A 16,433-nucleotide genomic window follows, 5' to 3' on the forward strand; every position below is an offset into this window, starting at 1 on the left:
GCATCAGTTCTTTCTTTTCTGTTACTTAAGTTTCACTTTCTGTTTACAATGTTAGTGATTGACCTCTTTCTTTCTTTCTTTCTTTCTTTCTTTCTTTCTTTCTTTCTTTCTTTCTTTCTTTCTTTCTCTTCTTCTCTTTTCTTTTCTTTCGTCTTTTCTTTCTCTTTTCTTTCCTTGTAGTCTCGCTGTGTTGCCCAGGCTGGAGTGCAGTGACGAGATCTCGGCTCACTGCAAGCTTCTCCTCCCAGGTTCACACCGTTCTCCTGCCTCAGCCTCCCTCAGTAGCTGGGACTACCGGCGCCTACCACCATGCCCGGCTAATTTTTTTGTATTTTTAGTAGAGATGGGGTTTCACCATGTTAGCCAGGATGGTCTCAATCTCCTGACCTCGTGATCCACCTGCCTCTGCCTCCCAAAGTGCTGGGATTACAGGCATGAGCCACCACGCCCGGCCTTTGCTTCATCCTTGACACAATAGTCTTAGAGCCATGTGCCAGTGATTATACAGGTGATTGTGAAAACGAGGATAGTACAGACCTACAGTTACATATCCTATTGACAATGGAGTAGCACTGTACTCTTACTATAAGGTAAGACTAGCCAAACAAAGGGTATTCTTAGCCAGGAGTGGTGGCACATACCTGTAGTTCCAGCTACTCAGGAGGCTGACGCAGGAGGATTGCTTGAGCCCAGGAGTTTGAGCTGCAGTGAGCTATAATTGTGCCACTGTACTCCAGCCTGGGCAACAGAGTGAGACCATGTTTCTTAAAAAAAAAAAAAAAAAGAAAATTAATAAGAGAAAAAATTTTAAAGGGGAGTATTCTTTCTTGTATTTGGCTGAAGTTGTGGTATTTGTAGAATGCATGATGATAATAGAGTTAATTCCCTTTTAAAAAGATTTTTGTTATTTACTTATAGGGTACTCACTTTATCCAGGTATGCTGCCAAAGAAATATTCCTCTGCTATTCCTTCAAAATGTTACTGGTAAGAAAATAGCTTAATCAGTTTGGTTGTATTGATTCTAGAGCTGTACCATCAGTGTGGCTGATGTATTGGACAGCACACATGTAGACCACTTCATCAGAGCAGTAAGTTCTCCTGGACATGCTCTTTCTGGAGGCCGTTGAAGAGTTAGCACTTTTCCTCGTGAATGTTAAATATTCTGAGGAGATTATCCATATTTTCTTTCCCCCAAATAGCTGGGCCTACAGGCATGTGCCACCATGCCTGGTTAATTTTTGTATTTTTGTAGAAACATAGTTTCACCCAGACCACGTTGCCCAGACTGGTCTCAAACTCCTGAGCTCAAGTGATCTGCCTGCCTTGGCCTCCCAAAGTGCTGGGATTACAAGTGTAAGCCACCACACCTGGCTGATTATTCACATTTTCTAAGCAAAGCCATTTCTGAGTTATATACATGATCAGCATTCACATGGCCACCCTTTACTCCTGTGTGTGCACAGCCACACACCCAGAAAGCAGCAGGAGCGTGATCTGATCACTGAAGAGAGCATCATGCTTTTTCCAGGACTCTGTTCCTCCTCCTCAAGATTTCAGACACATGCTACGGTCTTCCCTTTTATTGTACAGTTAATTCTACTTGAAGCAACATCATTTTAAAATGTATGTGTATACCCTGATCCAAAGTCTGGGGATTTGAGTTTTGGCCCCAAAGAATTGTATGACCAAAGTGTGAGATACGTCACCTCTCTGGACTTCATACTCCAGAGATGACCTGAACATGGTGGATACATTTATTTTTAAGGTCTGTTATGGTTCAAGAGTTCTCTTTCATAAGAATTCTCTGATTCTCTGATATCCTTCATTATATGTGGCAGAGTGTCTGACATATACAAGGCACTCAGATATGTTGGTTAGCAGAAAACAGCCTCCCCCATCCCAGGCTACCTCAGCTTCAAAGGAAGGAGAGGCTCTTAGTAGTTGTTGGGATCAGGCAAGCCTCTATGAGAAGGAAGAGTCAGGCTCTTGGAAGTCAACAGGACTTGAAGTAGTACTGGTGCTAAAGCTTCTTCATCCTGTGAGCTACTTAGGTTCATATTTGGTTAGATGAGTATTGAGAGAAGTTATATCCAAATGGCAGCCTAAGAGGGTCCTATGTGGCAACCTATGTAAGAGGGCAGATAGAAAGGATTCTGAAGCCTAACTATACCAGAGTTCTTGTTTCTAATAATGATTCCTGGATTGTTAACCACCAGGCAGTTAAAACTCTGTGGTTTGAAGATATCTACATTTTTGTTTTGTTTTGGCCCTGTTGGGTTGAGTTTAGTTTTTCAGCATTGCATTTGAGATTCCTGTGTGATATTCACCTGGAGGCATATCGTAGATAGGTGGATAAGTCTCAGCACAGAAGAGGTGTTTTAGGTAGAGATGAAAATGTAGACGTCATCAGAATATGGAGGTGATTTTAAAGCTGTGGGAATAGATAAGAACCCCCCTGAGAGAAGAGAAGGTTCAGTGACAGTCTTCGAGTACCTCTGATTTTTTCCTTTTTCTTCAAGAGTAAAGGAAGACGGGGAGCATGATTATGCAGTTTTCTTAAGATGGGAAGAAGAAGGATTTGAGAAAGCCAAGTGAGAAGCCTCACTCGTCTTTTTGAAGGCAGGATCCCCTCCAGAGAAGAGAGGGGTGGTGGGTCGGGTTGGGTGCGGTGAGAACTGGAAGACAACTGATATTTGAAGTAGGTATGGTGGGAATGTTACAGTGGAGTCAAGGCTGGGGAGATTGAGGAGTTTCTGAGCTTTTCTAGGGTCCAGCTGAGTAGGGTAGCTGCAGGAAGCAGATGGTGCCAAGTAATGGGCTGTGCTGCCTTTCCTGTGGTGAGTGCAGGAGGGGCACGTGTTCTGGAGGAACTGGTTGGGTTGAATTGGATGACCAGATACTGGAGTTTGGCAAACCAGGGATAGTGACAGTCAGTGAGGCAGGTGAGTGTGCAGGTCCACAGATGGAAGAAATGCCTTCGCTGGAGACTGGGTGGGGGAAGGAGACAAGCGAAGCCCAACTCAGTGTTATAAGGTGGAAAAAGAGGAACCCAAGTTCTGGAAGGCAGTGAAGTTACAGAGCAGCCTCCAGAGAGCTAGGGGCTTGAAGAAATAGAAGGATCCTGTATTGAAATGGAAAAATAGTTTCTTTTTAACCTTGCTATTGAGTCACTGGCAGGGACTGTTAGCATCTCTGTGAAATATTCATCTTTATGTCATCAAAGTTTTAAAGCATCACTTTAGAAAGAACAGTCTGTTTTAAAACCAGGTCAGTGAAGGCTGAAGCCCTCATTGTTGGGCTCATCACAGCACTTTGTCCTTGGCTAGGCATGTCACATTCTTTTCAGCATCAAGCTGCTTCTTTGACATCATCTCTTTTTAAAAAAGTTTTATTTATTTATTTTTAAATAGAGGTAGGGTCTCACTTTGTTGCCCAGGCTGGTCTCAAACGCCTGGCCTCAAGTGATCCTCCCGCTTAGGCTTCCCAAATTGTTGGTATTATGGGGGTGAGTCATAGCATCCAGCCAAGATCATCTCTTGAAGATAGATTGCATCCTCATATTGTCTGAAGGTTTCTATGTGCATCCAGATGAACTGCTTTAAGAAAATTTAGAAAGTGATTAGAGAAAACTTTATTTTATCCTTTCAAAGCAAACTTTTTAAGGGTATGTTTCACATATATACATTTTCTTCAGGCGAGAGGCATTTAGTAAAATGAGTTTAGTAAAACAAGATGTCCTTTTGGTGGAATTGCATTCCACATATTAATCCCATCACCCAGAGGCTGTCTTTCTGATCTTTCTCTCAGGATTTATGGTTGGTAGAGAGTATGAAGCTGAAGGAATTACCAAGGATGGTGCCAAGATGGTGACCGCTGTGGCCTGTGCCCAAGTGCCTAAGATAACCCTCATCATTGGGGGCTCGTACGGAGCTGGAAACTATGGGATGTGTGGCAGAGCATATAGGTAGGGTGTCATGATTTTCTCTGAAACAAAGAAACATACTTTGAGTGTAAAATACATGGTCAGTTTATTTCAGGTTTATTTGAAACACAGAATGCCATTTCCAGATCTCAATCAATTATACCATAATTTGTATCATCTGGAGGGGTGAAATGAAATTTAGTGCCAAAGGTGTTATTTGGAAGAAATCTACAATGGGAGTCAAGAAATACTTGAAATAGCTGATAATGAAAATGCCACACATTAAGATTTGTGCAATGCAGCTAAAGTCTGGCTCTGAGAAAGGTATGTAGCCTTAAAGGCATATATGGGAAAAGAAGTAAGACTGCAAGTCAATGAGCTAAGACTTCAGCTATGGGAGGTTCAAAGAACAGCATGTTAAACCCGTGACAAATAGAAAGGATATAATGAAGAGCAGACATCAGATAGAAGAATCAGCATAGCCCAAAGTTGGTTGATTTGAAAGGTTAACAAACTTGATAATCCTGTGCTTAAACTAAAAAATAAAGAGAGATGGCACATAGGACCACTATCAGGAATGGAAAACAGGACATGACCGTAGATCATGAGAGGATATTATCAACACTTTTATACCCAGAATTACATGGAGAACTTAGAAGTCCCGTCTGTGCTCAGGCCCCTCCTCTGGAGTCTAGTCTGGGGTGGGTTCCAGGCATTTGTATATTTGTGAAAGCTCCACAGATTATTGTAATGTGCAGCCAGAATCAGGAACCACTAATTTAAAAGGCAAACATGGGCCTCTGAAAATCTATGTTGTATATTGACTTAACTTGCTTATTATTTCTTTTTTTCTCCCAGCCCAAGATTTCTCTACATTTGGCCAAATGCTCGTATCTCAGTGATGGGAGGAGAGCAGGCAGCCAATGTGTTGGCCACGATAGCAAAGGACCAAAGAGCCCGGGAAGGAAAGCAGGTCAGTGTCATTTTCTCTTGTTTCTCCCTGGGTTTGCCTCTCACTATAAACACCCTGGAGTCAAGGAGCAGCGTGCTCGGAAGCCCTTAGTGTTCGTGGCTGGGGACCTGGCACACGCTGCCTGGCCATATTTAGACGGTGCTGCCCTGGAAGTTGTTCCAGCAATCGAGGCTCACAGGAGTTCTGTTCTTTTTCTTTTTAAAGCCGTTTCATATGGGGTACCTTCTTTGTGGCCATTTAAAATTTTTTCAGAATTTCCAAGAAAACACTTTGTTTTCTTATTTTTAATTTTTAAGACAGAGTCTTGCTCTGTCACCCAGGCTGGAGTGCAGTGCTGCAATCTCAGTTCACGGCAGCCTCCACCTCCTGGGTTCAAGCGATTCTCATGCCTCAGCCTCCTGAGAAGCTGGGATAACAGGCATGCGCCCCCACGCCAGGCTAATTTTTGTATTTTTAGTAGAGACGGGGTTTCACTATGTTGGCCAGGCTACTCTCAAACTCCTGACCTCAAGTAATCCGCCCACCTCCCAAAGTGCTGGGATTACAGGTGTGTGCCACCGTGCCCAGCCGAGAAAACACTTTAGAAACTGCCAGTAAGTATCTGAGGCATAAAGATGTTTGATTCTTAGTCATTTGTACTTAGTGAGATTTAAATAAGTCTGATGTACTACTTTGATTTTATGACCAAAAGCAGCAGAATTTTGTTCTTTCTATTTTACTTTTAGATTGTTGTTAAGGATACCCTGAGTGGGAGGGCTCCGTCATCTATTGAGAATTGAATAACATTATCCTGTGTATAAATGAAGAAAAATGGAAAGGGCAGTGGAAACTTGATAAAAGGCAAATCAGCAAGCAGCTGCTTTTAAAATGAATTCTTTTGTTTGTGTCTCTGTTGGAGATTGTTTTGAAATTTTGCATTAATTTTTATTAGTTACAACTTTTAACTCTTGCGTAAGCACCAAGTAGGAAGATGATGGATGTGTGTTCCTGAAGTTGCTTAAGTGCACTGTTGTCTCATTATGGGAAGGAATGAAATGAAGGGAGCCCTGTCTGCTCTGTGCAGGAATCATCAGGTCTTCCACCTAGATTGTGGAGTGAGGTACTGTAAAGCCAGAGGGTGGTTTCTGCCTCCCTGAATGCATCCACCCATGCCTCACATCCCTAGTTGTCTTTTCCAAGCACAGGGAACTCTGGAGGCTTACATTGAGGTTTCAGATTCACTTTAGTACCTATTACTGTCAAAGGAAATGGATAGCTTTGCTTTTGTGCGAGTGGTTGGGGTGTGGGGGTGTGGGCGGGGGAGGTGGTATATGAAATTCTACCTGATACTTCAAAGACATGTCTGAAACTCTATGAAGCCTAGCATGGTGATCTCTCATTAAGTAGTTGTTCTTTGATTACTTCAATATACAGATACTTGAGTTCATTCATTTTTATATAGGAAAGGAAAGCACAGTGTGTTAATGGTTGTCCCTCAGAATTCATGACCTAGAAAATGATATTAAGGTATTAACGTATTTACACAAAAGAAGGTAGGGTTTTTTTTTTTTTTTAATAAGTCATTTGTTTCTGGTGTCGAGTTGCTTTTTGAGTTGAAAATATTTTTCAGGGTTTCAAATTAAGTTCTGAAGATTTTTACATCGGAATTAATTATCACTTGATCCTTGTAATACTGATGCTAAGGCTGTGAAATTCTTAATTAGGGAAAAATATCTTTCAGTTCTCTGGGAACTTGACTGAAAATGTTATTCAAGATTTGGTTGGTATACTACCCCTTTAAACTTAAACATTTAAGCTTAAGTTTTAAATTTTCACTATTTTAAATGAAAATCTCATACTTCTCCACGTTCTTAACTGGAGGCTGCTAAGTGTAATGCAGCCCTTTTGTTAGGTTGTGTAATTCACATCCATTATTGTAACCTGTTGTGATACACAGTACCCTGGGTTTTCACCTTATGTGAAATAGCCTCAGGATATTTTCTCTGCTAGGAGAGATGGGATGGGGCACTCACTTGATACTCATGTCTTAGGCGAGAGCATGTATGTTAATGATCACTTGTAATTTGTACATCACCATGCACATGTTAGTTGTAACATTATTGTTCATGAAATCTGTTGTTTCTTTTGAATTGAGATGATCTAAACAGGGCCAGTTGTTCACTGAAGCTGACTTACTCATGGCCTTTTTTCCTTTAGTTCTCCAGTGCTGATGAAGCAGCTTTAAAAGAGCCCATCATTAAGAAGTTTGAAGAGGAGGGGAACCCTTACTATTCCAGTGCAAGGTGGGGGCCAGAACATAACTAACTCCCTGATGGGTGTAGATGGTGGTTAGGGGAGCAGCTTTACAGAGCTCTATGTAGTCAGGATGGTCCAGCATTCATAGGAACTGGAGAATAACCGGTGGACACACTTAATTTTGTACTGTTGTTTCTTTACAATGTGAATGGCTACTGCTGAAATGCCACCCCTCCTCCCAGCGTCCCTGCACTGTGGACTCACCACCACTGGTCTGATTCCCGCTTCTCTTGTCTTGCCCCTAGTTGAGGTGTCTGGGGCCCGCAGGTGTCCTGCAGCCCGAGGTGGGCCATGCTAGGAGCTGAGAATAAGTTATAAGCTGGCTATGTTACTTCAGCAGTTCTAATTTTTGCTTAAAAACCCCTCTTCTTGATCATTTTGTTGTTACCCCATTTTAAGCATGAGATTGCTTGAACACTTACTGGCATCTGTTGACAAGCATGCTTGTACGTTTGGAAGGTGATTAGTCGCTGCCAGGGTCTGTGTGTCAGCGCCAAATAATTACCTCACAGACCATTGCTGCTGTTGGCTCTGTTTGTTTCTTACACCACTTAATGAGGTAATAAATTATCATGCCTGTCCCAGCTGAAGACCCGCTGGTGCCTGCTTTCACATCTGTCTTCAACAACTTTAGTGTTCTGCCTTCTGAAGACTAATCTAAGCTTCATGTCTTCCTTTCATCCCTTAGGCAGATGGAAAAAAGAAAGTAACTCTTTCTGCATCTTGTAAAATTAGCTTATGTTGTAATTTATGCTGGCGAAGGCAAACTGGAGAGGAGAGGGGAGAGAAAAGAAAATCAGGCCAGGCACAGTGGCTCACATTTATATTTCCAGCACTTTGAGAGGCCAGGGCGGGCGGATTGTTTGAGCCCAGGAGTTTGAAACCGGTGGGGCAACATGGCGAGACCTGGTCTCTACAAAAAAATATACGAAAATTAGCCAGGTGTGGTGGTGTGCACCTGTAGTCCCAGCTACTCAGGGTGCTGAGGCAAGCAGATCAGTTGAACCTGGGAGGTCAAGGCTGCAGTGAGTCGAGATCATGCTACTGTGCTCCAGCCTGGGTGACTGAACAAGGCCCTATCTCAAAAAAAAAAAAAAAAAAAAAAAGGCAAAAGTTAGAGCCCATTACAATTATTTGAATGGTTCCTTGGTGGCTACAAAGACAAAACATACTGATTTTCAAGAACATAATTAGTTTGAGGAGATAAATAATACCATTTGGGTGTGTGTATGTGTTTTGTTTTGTTTTCTTTAAAGACAGAGTCTCACTCTGTCGCCCAGGTTGGAGTACAGTAACGTGATCTCAGCTCACTGCAATCTCTGCCTCCCGGACTCAAGCGATCGTCTTGCGTCAGCCTCCAAAGCTGGGACTACAGGCATGTGCCACCACTCCTGGCTAATTTTTTTGTATTTTTTGTAGAGATGGGGTTTCACCATGTTGGCCAGGCTGGTCTTGAATGCCTGAGCTTGAGTGATCCTGCCTCAACCTCTCAAAGTGCTAGGATTATAGGCGCGAGCCACCTGTAATCGTGGGTGGTCAGCATTTGGGATTTTTAAAAGGTCTTTTGCTAAATATATATTTTTACAAACAAATTTGCAGGTATATTTTGTTGTGGTGGTTTGATTCATTTAGTTAAGAGCAAAATATTTTATAGTCTTTGAGAGCTAAACATGTTCCTGATTTTATCATCATGTAAACAGACATATAGTAGCCAGTAAATGGAAAGAAGCAATAGAAAGCCATATAAGAGGTTCGAGATGAAATATAAAATATATATTGTCAAGCTTTTCTATAGTTTTCTTTTCCACATAGGATTTTGACTGAAATACACAGGGACAGCTGAAATATTAAAGTTTGAAAAATTGCGTATTTGGTGTGAGCCATTAGCTTGTTTTTCAGCCCTGGCTAAGATAAGTCATCTCTTGCGAAAGAGTTATTATTTTCATACTAACATTATTATTATTATTATTATTTTTAATGGATTACATTCAAGGCAGAAGAGTAAATGGCCCAGAGAGACTTATCTTTGGAAATAAATGTTAACAGACAGTAAAGCTTTCTGTGGATCTGTAGTTTTTTGTTTTTTTGAGACAGAGTTTTGCTCTTCTTACCCAGGCTGGAGTGCAGTGGCCTGATCTCAGCTCACCGCAGCCTCTGCCTTCTGGGTTCAAGGGATTCTCCTGCCTCAGCCTCCCGAGTAGCTGGGATTACAGGCATGCACCACCACACCTGGCTAATTTTGTATTTTTAATAGAGATAGGGTTTCTCCATGTTGGTCAGGCTGGTCTCAAACTCCCAACCTCATGTGAACCACCTGCCTTGGCCTCCCAAAGTACTGGGATTACAGGTGTGAGCCACCCTGCCTGGCCGGATCTGTAGATGTTTAACCCTTCTGTTGAAACAGTTGGTGGCATGGAGACAGCAGCTTTCTTTCAAAGCTGAAAGGATTTCCAAGCCAGTTTACCTTCCTTGGGTTTAGTAAATCTCAGCTTCACAGTAAAATTCCCTGACCTGCTTAGGTTTGAACATGGCTAGATCTGTCTTTTCAGAGACAAAGCTTGTCATGATCAGTTACTGTAACCTACAATGTTTTCCTTAATCGTAATAGGTTATATATGTAGCGTGCCAATTTGCTTCTGCCCAGTTGTTTTTATAATCAAACTTGTATCAGGCATTTCATTAGTGCGTCTTACCTGGGGCAGTCTTTTTAATGAACATTATTAGGCAGCCCCTTCATCACCATGCTTGATGTGCTGCAGGCTTCAGAAGGGAGTGTAATCAATTCGCCTGATTGCGGATGACAAGAGTGGCTTTCTTTTTATTGGGTGTTGATACTTTAGGGTCCCTATTATGAATGTTTTATGAGCAAAGATTTGATTCATGTCTGTCAATGTAAGAACGGTTTAATAATTGATGCCAGGTTCCGATACTGAAGGGAGTTTGTATAAAAAAAGCAAACTGCCACCTGCTAATAACCTTTGAAAAATATTATTTCTCAGTCATTTTTCCTTATACATTTGAGATTGTCAATGAAAAGGAAACTAAAATTTCTACTTAAAAGTTTCTTCCGCAAGCAGTTTAAAGTTCCTGTTTTTCCTATTGTAGCAAAAAATAAAGACCTACATTTGAAGATGTCTATTTTATTAATAAAATGTACTGAAGCTGGCCGGGTGCGGTGGCTCACACCTGTAGTCGCAGCACTTTGGGAGGCCGAGGTGGGCGGATCACCTGAGGTCAGGAGTTCGAAACCAGCCTGGCCAACATGGCGAAAAACCATCTCTTCTAAAAATACAAAAATTAGCCAGGTGCAGTAGCGCATTCCTGTAATACCAGCTGCTAGGGAGGCTGAGGCAGGAGAATTGCTTGAATCCAGAGGGCAGAGGCTGCAGTGAACCGAGATTGTGCCACTGCACTGCACTCCAGCCTGGGTGACAGAGCATGACTCCATCTCAAATAACAATAATAATAATAATAAATAAAATGTACTGAAGCCTATTCAATAATTTTCATAGTTCCTTAAGAGTTTGGGGGGGGGGGTGGGGAATATACCTTTTCTGGTGAAGTTTGAAGTTATTACCTGGATATATATGGTTCTCCATATTAATGACAGAATACACCAACTTGGTTTATATATTTGTGTGGGAAGAAAAGGAATAGGAAAATTTTTCCTGAAATAAGTAAACATATTTTCAAACCAGGGGTTACTTTGAGATCTCTTGTAAAAGTAGTTCCTTAAGCCTTAAGACATGACATTCTGTGGTGGCCTGGGATGAAAGTCGTATCATTTTTTCCCACCTTTTCCCCCTCTGTCTTGAACATAGTTTCTGTTGTGGATGCTAATCAGTAGATTCATATGTTACCTGAAGGAAAACTTTCTTGGCATTTCTGCGCGTGGAGAGTGTATAAATGGTAGTTCGATGGTAAATTCGTAACTCTTTGTTTCTTCTTTTGTCAGGGTGTGGGATGATGGGATCATTGATCCAGCAGACACCAGACTGGTCTTGGGTCTCAGTTTTAGTGCAGCCCTCAACGCACCAATAGAGAAGACTGACTTTGGTATCTTCAGGATGTAACTGGAATAAAGGATGTTTTCTCTTGGACATGTACCAAAAATTAATACATGTAGTAACCTTAGAATTTTAGACTTCTCGAACATGAGGCTATTACAGTAACTCTTTTAACACAGTGCATTGTACTTTTCTACCTTAAAAAAATCAGTGAGGATATTTATTTAATGAACGTCAATTCCTTTTAAATTTTCTTAGAGAATCTTCTCTGTAGCTCAGTTTTACCACCCATAAAGTGGAGACAGTAATTTACAGTTATCCTTTCTGACCCACAAGGTATGAAAATTTTTATAATCTGTAAACTCAGTTCTGTAATCTGTATTATTGAGATGATTAATATGAAGTTGTATTTTCACTGAAATGATTGTTTTGCTGGTTATGCTTGGTGATATTTTAGCAGGCTTATTTTTGACAGGCGTCTGTTACTTCAGTGGCGTAAAGTGCTCTCACACTGCTGTGCAGCCATCACCATCATTCAGCTCCAGAATTTGTTCTCAGTCCCACACTGAAATTATACCATTCAAACAGTAGTGCTCCCATTTCCCCCTCCCTCTAGCCTGTGACATCTCCTTATTCTTTTTTTTTTTTTTTTTTTTTTTTTTGAGACAGGGTGTTTCTCTGTTGCTCAGGCTAGAATGCAGTGGCATGATCTCGGCTCACTTCAGCCTCCACCTCCCAGGTTCAAGCGATTCTTGTGCCTCAGCCTCCCAAGTAGCTGGGACTATAGGCATGCGCCACCACACTGAGCTAAATTTTGTATTTTTAGTAGAGATGGGGTTTCACTATGTTGCCCAGGCTGGTCTCGAACTCCTGACTTCAAGTGATCCACCCGCCTCAGCCTCCCAAAGTGCTGGGATTACAGGCGTGAGCCACCACACCTGGCTACGTTTCCTTATTCTTAAATGTATGTGATTCTCATGGTTTGATTTACTCTTGCTGGGCCATTTCAGCCCCTGTCATGGCTTCAATTGCCATCTAAATGCAGATGATTACTGCCTTGACAGTTCTTAACCCAGCTCTCCCCTGAGCTGCAGGCCTGCATATCCAATAGGTCTACTGGACATCTGTATTGGTTGTTGTGGAGGAACCTCTAGCTTGCTTGTTAAGCCCTACTGATTTTCACTATCCCCTGAATTCCCCCACTTATTTTTGTCTTTCACTATCACAGGCCTTAGAAGAGGTCTACCTGCCTCCAGTCTTACTAGTCCAGTCTACCCCCTGGAGTAGGCCATCCTGAAGTGAAAAGTAATGTCACATTGCTCCCTTCAGTGATTTCTTGTAGAAGTACCAATCCCTGAATGCCACCAAGATCTTAACCTTCACATCTTTAATCTTTTTTCTTTGACTCCTCTTTACACAGGAGAATGGCTCCAGCTGTTCTAGCTGTCTTTCAGTTCTTTGAACCTTCCCACCTTAGGGTCCATAAGGTTCCCTCTGCCCAAATTGTTCTACTCTCCCTTCTTCTTCAACACATCCTTCAGTTTAAGCACTTGCTTCTCTCAGTTTAAGCTCCACTTCCTTAGGGATGTCTCTGTGACCTCCCTTAGCCTCTCCACTCTATGCTCTTGTGAAACGCTATCTACTTCCTTTGTCGTAAACTCATCATTTTACTATACACATTTCTTTCATACTGTCCTCCTGCTAGAATGTAAGATCCGTGAGAGCAAGGATCCTCCCGTTTACCCTGTACCTCCAATGCCTGGCACTTGTAGGTGCTCAAATATATGTTGAATGAATGAAAAATCCATATTGTAATTGATGTCCTCCGGCCACATAGTTTTAAAATTAGGTGATTGATTGTATGACCGAATAGAACTATCAGATGTTTTCCTAATAAAGTCAATATTTCAGACATTTGTGTGTGATACTTAATATTTCAAACATTTGTGTGTACTTAATATTTTAAACATTTGTGTGTGATGTTCAGTGTGTATCAGGAAGTCAATTTAGTTTTTGTGGGGAGAATACAGATAGATGATCAAATTCAGTGGTAGGTTATGTTTTCAGAAGAAACACATTAAGTATATTAAAATAGTAAGTTACATTAAAATTTTAATGAAAATGCACATCTATGTCGAAACAAAATTTTCTATGTAAAGACTAGGTAATATTCCTTTAGTAGGAACCATTAACAAGTCAAGGATTCATGGATATTTTAGGACTGCTTTTGCCTTTCTGGGAAGAAACTGGCCATCAATAAAACCACATTTAAGTGAATTGGATTTTTATTTATTTTTCTAGAGGCAGGGTCTTGCTGTGTTGCCCAGGCTGGACTTGAACTCCTGGGCTCAAGCAATCCTGCTTCAGCCTCCCAAGTAGCTGGGATGACAAGCTTGCACCACTACGCCTTGCTCTATTTTGTATATTTTATCCAATAATAAACATTTATAATTGTCTTATCAAAATAGGTAATACTTTTTTTAGCATTTTGACTATCATCAATATGAATTCCAGCAAGGATAATATGAGCTACTTGGAATTTGAAGAAATATACAAGTTAGTCTCTACATTTGCCCCTGTTGGTACTTAAAGAATGAAAAAGACAAGATTACTTCTATTTTTCAGTTCATAAGAAATATATTTTCAAATTGAATTTGTTTAAAAAAAAAAAAAAAAAAAAGGCCCGGCGCGGTGGCTCAAGCCTGTAATCCCAGCACTTTGGGAGGCCGAGATGGGCGGATCACGAGGTCAGGAAATCAAGACCATCCTGGCTAACACGGTGAAACCCCGTCTCTACTAAAAAATACAAAAAACTAGCCGGGCGAGGTGGCGGGCGTCTGTAGTCCCAGCTACTCGGGAGGCTGAGGCAGGAGAATGGCGTGAACCCAAAAGGCGGAGCTTGCAGTGAGCTGAGATCCGGCCACTGCACTCCAGCCTGGGCGACAGAGCGAGACTCCGTCTCAAAAAAAAAAAAAAAAACCAAACACTTTTGCACCAGCAGAAGGCACTATTGATAGATGTTTGAGTGCCACTTGATCATTTGCCAACATGCTTATGTGCATGTCTCTCGGGAGAGAGGCCATATGTTTCCTTCACAGGGACAAATCAAAGCAGATTTTGGGATGATTTCATTAATAAGATTATTTTTGAGAGGCCACATTAGTTCTAAAATGTATTGAGGTTGGTTTTATGAAAGATCAAATCTCCACTGAGAGCCTTGGTAATTTTTTTTTCTTAGTGATCTTTTAATGATTGGTTCTGAAGTTTCATATATGGAAAAATGGCAAGAAGACGAGCTAGATTATCATAGCCTAGTGTCATTCATTTCTCTTAAAATGTTACAATTAAGTACAATTAGTATTTAATGATGACATAGATTTTAATCATTTTTGACAAAAAGTTTTGTGCGTTTCCACTAAACACTTAAAAACAGTTTGTTTCAGCGGGACACCCTGGCTTACACCTGTAATCCCAGCATTTTAAGAGGCTGAGGCAAGGAGGATTGATTGAGCCCAGCAGTTGGAGAACAGCCTGGGCAACATAGTAAGACCCTGTCTCTACTACATAATAAATAAATAAAAAATAAATAAATAAATAAATAAATAGTGCTTTTATTTTATGCGCTCCAAATTCTTTTGTATCTGGAATCAGGATCCTGAGGACTAAGTTGTTCTTAGGGATGAATGAAATTTCTATGCCTCTTTTACCTTTCTAGGCAAATGTACATTCCATCTAGTTGACTGTGTAATTTATCCACATTGGGGCTTTTGAGAGTGAGAAAAAGGGGGTCTCAATAATAACTACACTGGGAAACAGGTCTGAACTGGGATGTGTGCTCGCTGCCTGTAGCATCATCACGACTAAATACTTTGGCTGCATATCAGCTTTTGAGAATTCTTAGAAGCCTTTGCTCCGGATACCTGCTTCATGGCTTTTAATATAGATTTCAGTACTATGATACCAATCACATAATATGTGTGCATTCGTATTCTAGGGAGTCATTTAATTGACCCTAGAGGAGAGTTTACCATATGGTGGGGATAATTTTGTTTCCCAACCGTTAGTTTTCTGAAATCAGTGGTTCAATATGTCTGGCAGCTTTCTCTTTCACAAAGGTGACCCAAATCACATGTTTGTGCTACTTTTTAGGGTGAGCAAGAGAGGCATCTATGAGGGAGAATAAGGTCTTGAAAGGTGGTGATTTCACAGAGAAGTTATCACAGGGAAAATATACCCAGAACCAGATGTTAGAAGTAAGCTGGAGGAAAAAACAAAATTTTTTTTTTTTTTTTTTTTGAGACAGGGTCTCACTCCAGTGCCCAGGCTGGAGTGCAGTGGCATGATCTTGGCTCACTGCAGCCTCTGCCCCCCTGGGCTCAAGTGATCCTCTCACCTCAGCCTCCTGAGTAGCTGGGACAACAGGCACATGCCACCACGTCCGGCTGATTTTTGTATCTTGTAATTTTTGTTTTAGTAGAGATGGGTTTTTGCCATGTTGCCCAGGCTGGCTTCAAACTCCTGGACTCAAGTGACCTGCCTGCCTCAGTCTCCAAAAGTGCTGGAATTGTAGGCATGAAACATTGTGCTTGACCGAGAAAAACGATTTTTTTAAGTGTAATTCAGTAAGTGTTGATTGTAAGAAGTGAACTCAGAAGAAAAACAGGTAGAATTTTAGAATACTCAGACTAGTTTTAAATGTTTCTATAGAAAATGTATTCAACATTTTTCAGCCGCAGCATTGTTAATGACATTCCTTTATCTACAGGATAATTAGAAGTAATTTTTATCTTAAAATTATTTATAATTTAAAAAATCTAACAATGTTACTTGCGGAAAATTTAGGAAGACAAAGTGAAGAAAATAAAATGAAAAGAAAAAAAAGCTTCATAGTCTCACTACCTAGAGATAACTACTGCTATTAATATTTTTTGTGTACTAGTCTATCTTTTTCTATCTTTTTTTTTTTTTTTTTTTTTTTGAGACGGAGTCTTGCTCTGTCACCCAGGCTGGAGTGCAGTGGCTAGATCTCGGCTCACTGCAAGCTCCGCCTCCCGGGTTCACGCCATTCTCCTGCCCCAGCCTCCCGAGTACTTGGGACTACAGGCGCCCGCCACCTCGCCTGGCTAGCTTTTTGTATTTTTTAGTAGAAACGGGGTTTCACCGTGTTAGCCAGGATGGTCTCGATCTCCTGACCTCGTGATCCGCCCGTCTCGGCCTCCCAAAGTGCTGGGATTA

At 41.2% G+C, this 16,433-nt stretch overlaps 1 protein-coding gene across 1 annotated transcript in view; it reads left to right on the forward strand.

Annotated features, from left to right (window-relative positions):
- MCCC2 (methylcrotonoyl-CoA carboxylase 2) overlaps window positions 1-13,110 on the forward strand; it is a 68,830-nt gene extending 55,720 nt beyond the window's left edge. Inside the window, exons 13-17 of the mRNA XM_003899781.5 lie at window positions 919-985; window positions 3,809-3,965; window positions 4,782-4,896; window positions 7,093-7,178; window positions 11,147-13,110. Of these exons, the coding sequence (XP_003899830.3) occupies window positions 919-985; window positions 3,809-3,965; window positions 4,782-4,896; window positions 7,093-7,178; window positions 11,147-11,264 (543 nt within the window). The 3' untranslated portion in view covers window positions 11,265-13,110. The remainder of the gene's footprint in view (window positions 1-918; window positions 986-3,808; window positions 3,966-4,781; window positions 4,897-7,092; window positions 7,179-11,146) is intronic.
- The last annotated feature ends 3,323 nt before the right edge of the window (window positions 13,111-16,433 follow it).

This window comes from Papio anubis, chromosome 5 (assembly GCF_008728515.1).
Source record: "Papio anubis isolate 15944 chromosome 5, Panubis1.0, whole genome shotgun sequence".
In the NCBI taxonomy this organism is placed as follows: domain Eukaryota; kingdom Metazoa; phylum Chordata; class Mammalia; order Primates; family Cercopithecidae; genus Papio; species Papio anubis.